Source organism: Hoplias malabaricus, chromosome 3 (assembly GCF_029633855.1).
Source record: "Hoplias malabaricus isolate fHopMal1 chromosome 3, fHopMal1.hap1, whole genome shotgun sequence".
In the NCBI taxonomy this organism is placed as follows: Eukaryota; Metazoa; Chordata; class Actinopteri; order Characiformes; family Erythrinidae; genus Hoplias; species Hoplias malabaricus.
In genome coordinates this window covers 78,479,662-78,485,652 of record NC_089802.1, presented here as the reverse complement: position 1 = coordinate 78,485,652, position 5,991 = coordinate 78,479,662, and the positions used below count along the sequence as shown (strand labels likewise).

At 43.8% G+C, this 5,991-nt stretch overlaps 1 protein-coding gene across 1 annotated transcript in view; it reads right to left on the bottom strand.

Annotated features, from left to right (window-relative positions):
- Positions 1–5,249, bottom strand: part of ccdc40 (coiled-coil domain 40 molecular ruler complex subunit) — a 14,265-nt gene extending 9,016 nt beyond the window's left edge. Inside the window, 8 exon segments of the mRNA XM_066665453.1 lie at positions 314–471; positions 975–1,194; positions 1,538–1,621; positions 1,744–1,848; positions 2,797–2,864; positions 4,226–4,307; positions 4,791–4,882; positions 5,041–5,249. Coding sequence (XP_066521550.1) covers positions 314–471; positions 975–1,194; positions 1,538–1,621; positions 1,744–1,848; positions 2,797–2,864; positions 4,226–4,307; positions 4,791–4,853 — 780 coding nt within the window. The 5' untranslated portion in view covers positions 4,854–4,882; positions 5,041–5,249.
- Positions 5,250–5,991: the final 742 nt, after the last annotated feature.

Sequence of the window (5,991 nt, the reverse complement as noted above, 5' to 3'; positions counted from 1 at the left end):
ATAATAACAACAATACCTTTAGAAAACGCATAGGGAGTCGTTTAGATTATCAGTAAAATACAGTGTGAGTCTGTGTCTGAAAACAAGCCCCACACACTACAGACGTGCTTATAAAAGCAGTACATAATACTAAGCTGGAGGAAACCCACGCAGACACTGAGAGACCACACCACACTCCACACAGACAGTGACCTGAGGCCAGGATTGAACCCAGGACCCCGTGACCCTGCAGGTGTGTGGAGCCCCTCAGCTACAGAACCATGTCAATTCACTTCCTCTCTCTTTAGAACAGAGAAACGGCGGAGTCTCAGACCTGTTGGTGTTTCTGCTCTTCCGCCTGCCGTCTCTCCGTCTTCGCTTTACGTTTGGCGTTCTTCGTGGCTACGACGTCGGAGTGAAGGCCTGATGTCACTTCCTGCATGTAGAGCAGACGCAGGGCCAGTTTATCCACCTCCGACTGCAGCTCCGACACTGAGACCAAACACAACACAACTCTAAATGCCTTAGGACTGCTAGATCTGGTTCTGAAATCTGATTGGCTGAGCTCCACAGTATAGCCAATCATTCGAGGTCATTATTCCCTCTGAAATGAAGGGTATGAATTGAGGGTGTGTTCCTCTTCACGGCAGTAACAGTCTCTGCTCTTCTGGAAAGGCTTTAGACTAGATGTTGCAACATGCCTGTGAGGATTTGATGGCAGACACATAAACATTAGTCACGTGCCACTCTGACGCATCCTAAAATTATGGGATGGAGACCCCTCACTCCAGAGAATACTCCAGAGATGGGTTTTAAACCCCTTTAGACACTTGCCATTGGAAATGGTGACCTTGGGCTCATGTGCAGCTGCTCTACTGCTGTTCTAAGCTGCGTATACAAGACATCAAATCCTCACAGAAATCTTCCAACCTTCAGCATAAGGCCTTCCCAGAAAGTAGAAGCTGATACTGGAGTAAAGAGGAACAGAGGCTGACCCTGTGTGCGCTGTGCGTTGCTCTGTTCAGTCACAGTTCTGTACTGGCTCCTGATGTGCTCCAGCTGTTCCTGAGCTTGTCTCCGCTGGACACTGGCCTCAGCGTTAGCCTCATGAAGATTGTCCAGAAAAACCTGCAGCTTCACCAGCTCCTGCTGCACCGAGTACAGCTCCACGCCCACATCCTCCCTCCGCCTGCTCTCCGCTCGCTCCAGCGCCACCTAGAGGGAGTCCAGAGGGCCGATCTACTTTAGAAAACAACACTGTCGAGTTAAACCTTTACAATAACATGTAAACATTAACAAGTAGGGTTTGATCCCCTGTGGTGCCACAGCCATCCGTCAGCTGGAGTCTGAGCGCAGTTAGTGTTCTCCTCCAAGCGTGCTGAGCTCCAGTGACATTCTGGAGACGAGGAATGTGGGTGCAGATATTTATTAACCTTTGCTTCCAGAGACACACAGAAGGCTTGGTCCTGAGATACTTGAGATACTTGTTGCCAGATCTTCTCTTGAAGATGGATTAGTGTCGTGTTACACTGCATAACCCAAAACATCTGAGCAGTACCTTCTCTCTGAGCTCCAGAGCCAGTCTCTCCAGCTGCTTTGTGAGGTGGTTCTTCAGAGAAGACTGGAATCTCATCATCAGAGGCTGTAGTGCCAAACAAACATCATAAATAATAAATACAAATTACAAATTAATACAACTCTTCTGTGCAAACACATCTTTGTACATTTTTTAAAAACATAAAAGTGAAAAGAGAGGTTACACACGTGCTCAGGGTCCAACACGATGAGCTCATCATCTTCATCATCGTCTTCTTCGTTGCTCTGCATCGTGATGCTTCTCTCGCCTTCCCCTCTGTCTAAAAGAGCCGCCTGGATGGAGGGAATTTGACGTTAGCGATGTTTCACTAACACAGAGCGGGATAAAGCAGAAACTTCCAGGCTCTCCAGGTGAAAACTATCACCATACAGAGGATGTTAGATATTTAAAATCCCCCCTGGTCATCTCTGATCCTCAGAGTTTAAAATATAGAAGATATTTCCTGTAATCTACGCCTTCATAAGCCTTCACTTAATGTCTCTATATACACCCGCCCTGTTAACGGGATTGGCTCCTTAGGTGTGTGAGGTATCAAATCCTGTTTGTCTGAGTCCACACTCCTCACAGACAGTCACCCGGAGGAAACCCACGCAGACACAGGGAGAACACACCACACTCCTCACAGACAGTCACCCGGAGGAAACCCACGCAGACACAGAGAGAACACACCACACTCCTCACAGACAGTCACCCGGAGGAAACCCACGCAGACACAGGGAGAACACACCACACTCCTCACAGACAGTCACCCGGAGGAAACCCACGCAGACACAGAGAGAACACACCACACTCCTCACAGACAGTCATCCGGAGGAAACCCACGCAGACACAGGGAGAACACACCACACTCCTCACAGTCAGTCACCCAGAGGAAACCCGCTCAGACACAGGGAGAACACACCACACTCCTCACAGACAGTCACCCGGAGGAAACCCACACAGACACAGGGAGAACACACCACACTCCTCACAGACAGTCACCCAGAGGAAACCCGCTCAGACACAGGGAGAACACACCACACTCCTCACAGACAGTCACCCGGAGGGGGAATCGAACCCACAACCTCCAGGTCCCTGAAGCTGTGTGTTTAAATTTGTTGTGAATGCCAAAAAATGCAAAATAATCAGAACATCTGCCCAGTTTAATCTTGAAAGGAACATGTCTCAGAAGTATATGAGTTATAATATTAGAGTTAAATTAGAGTTGTAGCTGTTTTTACCGTGGAGCTGGTCAGTGTGAGGTGCAGTGACGAGGGAACAGGATCCAGCTGGTTACCACTGTCCCACTCTGGAAATAAAAAACAGAACTGAACTCAGAGCGATGAAAATACTATCGTCCACAAGTTCAGATCCCGCAGGTCTCTCAGAGTCGAAAGGTCAGAGAAACTTTCTCACTTCGTCATGGGACATTTCTTTTGTGTTTGTTGATGGAGGCATTTCAGGTAAAACACATCAAAGCCTTCTCTTCATCTCGTTAACAATGCCTTTGTCTGTTGACTGATGATTAACAGAATTATATTAATAAACTATATACATTCAGGGTGTATACTGCGTTATTACAGAGAAGAAACAATAAAGGGCAGAGACAGGGGGAAGGGGGTGGAGTGGGGTGTATTCCTTCCTTTCGTACGGCTAGACAATAATCCAATATCAGAATATATCGCAATATTAAACATTTCGATAACAATGATGATTTTTAAACACATTTACAATATTCCAGTACACATTATTTACAGCCTGCCACTGACTGATGGTCATTAGGGGGCGCTGTCTTCAGTTCAGCACTCGATTTAAAATCTAGTTTAAAAATATAAATATCGACGAAGACGAGAGGTTTATGTTTGAGGGTGACGTCATGTTCCTTGTTGGTTCCTGGAGACTTTTCAGTGTTTTTTTTACTGTTCGTGTCGATATCGGTATTATATCGTGTCGACCAAAATTAAGAAATATATCGTGATATAAATTGTGGCCGTATCGTCCAGCCCTATACAAACATATCCCTGCATTCACATGAGGCCTTGATTATATCTCTTTAAATCTCTTTGTTTATTTCTATCCAATCGTCTATAGTTGGTTCTTCTGGTTGTAGCCAGTTCCTAGTCAATGTTTAGTGAATAAAGTGAATATAAACCCAAATAGAGTGCCATGATATTCACCAGGGGACCGTTCTTGACTCGACCACCAGCTCTTAACCCCACTGACTTAATGATGACGACTGAAACCTACACTGCACTTGCTAAAGGTCACAGACAACGGTTTCTATAATTCAGCTTCACTGTGTGTCCAAATGTTTGTAGACAGCTTTTCTAATGTGAGACTCCTGCTCCTTCAGGTGAACAGCGGTGGTCTGTGGAGCCGTGCTGGAGTGGCCACTGTGATCCAGAAACACTCACAGCAATGTTCAAACATCTAGTCTAGGGCCATCACAGAGGAGACAGGTCAAGTCTGGTCATGTACAGTATTTGGCTATATTCAGCTATATGTGTGTGTGTGTGTGTTTGTGTGTGTGTGTGTGTGTACTGCCTCCTGTTCCATTCACATTAGTACATTAATAATTTGCAAGAGCTCTAACATTAAAACAATGTGAAAGCCACACTTTCCTGTTGATCTTTCCAAATGTGAGAGTCATAATGTTACACCCAAACAAACCTGAGTGTGTGTGTTCTCCGCTGGTGTGTGTGTGAGAAGCCGAATCATAGGCAATGGACTCCACCTGCTGTCTGGTCGAACTCTGCACACACATGTACACACATGTACACACACACACACACACACACACACACACACACACTTAAATAACTTTTCAACCCTCACTTAATGTTTAATTAACTGCTGTCCACATTAGTTTCTTTTTACAGTGATTTGTCTACACTAGTAAATACCTGTCATGCTGACACCTAGAGGCCTGGATGTGTCAGAGATTCTTACTCAAACATGCCAGCCCCCATCTCAGGGACCCACTCTATGGTGCATAAACTGATTAATTTATATTATTAAAATAACTTGTGTATATTTACACTTTAATATAAAACACATCTTATTTCCTGTGTATTTTTTGACTCTCCCATGAAACACACAACAGAATATACAGCACATGCCCCAGGTTTTAACCCTCACTCTGTGTGATTCATTCATTTTAATGGCAAATATTATTGTGCTCTAATTATTAAAAAAGAGCGTGAGCCAAAAGCTTTGTCCGTCAGCATTTTCTGACCTCTGCAGAGCCCCGTGGAAGACTCTGTGTCCTCTCCATCCCTCCATCTCCTTCACTCTCCATCACAACACTGCACAGAGATAGAGTGGTGTCTAAAAGGGATTTAAAAAACAAACTCAAACATCAGAAACAAAAAGGAGTGTTCGTGAACTCAACCCCTACAAAAAGACACAGACAAAGTAAACAGACCAATGTGCAGAATGAACACAATCTCAGTTGTCTATCGCTACATAAAAAAATGAGAAAACACCTGTATCAGTCACTTCCTCTGGCCAGGACTTAGGTTTAAAACACCAACCTGACGGGAGGTAAAAGACGCTGCTGTTGAATTATAAACAATAAACCCCTATAAACCTCATAAAACCAGAGATGAACTGATCCTAATGCTCTGGGAAGGGAAAATGAAACGTGTCCAGATTCATCTCAGTCCCATTCACCCAGCGGTGGACTGTGTTTGGTGGCCGTTGCTAGGAGACCGACAAGCTCAGTGACAGTTGGGCTTTTATTTTGTATTTTCATTAGCAATAAAGTAAGACACGTTTATAATACGAATTATTTGTTTTAAATTATACATTCATGTTATTTTGACATACATTTAATAAATCTTAATTCTCTTTACTGTCACTGAAGCTCGTATATCCAAGAAAAAACACAATAGAGGTGCTTATTTATCCTGTTTGTTAAACCTATTTTATTGTCATTGTACAACGATTTCCCCTTTGGATTTAACCCCTCTGTGTCACTAAAAATATATACACACAATCTTGTTTGTGTAAATTGTGGGGACATTAAATAGATTTACATCAATTGAGACTTAACATTAAACTAAAATTAGGCCGTTTTTTTAAATTACAGCTTCAAAATGTACATGAGCTGTAATAGATTTGGGCTCAGCGCTGCAGAAACTGCACTGTGTAATTTTTTGGAGTAGGGTACGAATGGATTTAGAACCACAAAGGGATCCTGTATGGACAATAAAAGAAGTAACATTGAGGTGGTTGTAATGTTTTGGCTGTATGTCTCCTCCAGTGCAGTAGAGGGCGACACTGCGCTGGCGGCTTTGAGAAGGCGCTTCATGGTGGCGCTGTAAACAAAATGGAAAGCTGGAGGGAAACATTGCTGTAGTTTCATGGCTCGGTATTTACTTTCTCCTACATTTCTAACAAATTCTGCAGTTCTTCTTTTATTCCGGACGATGTTT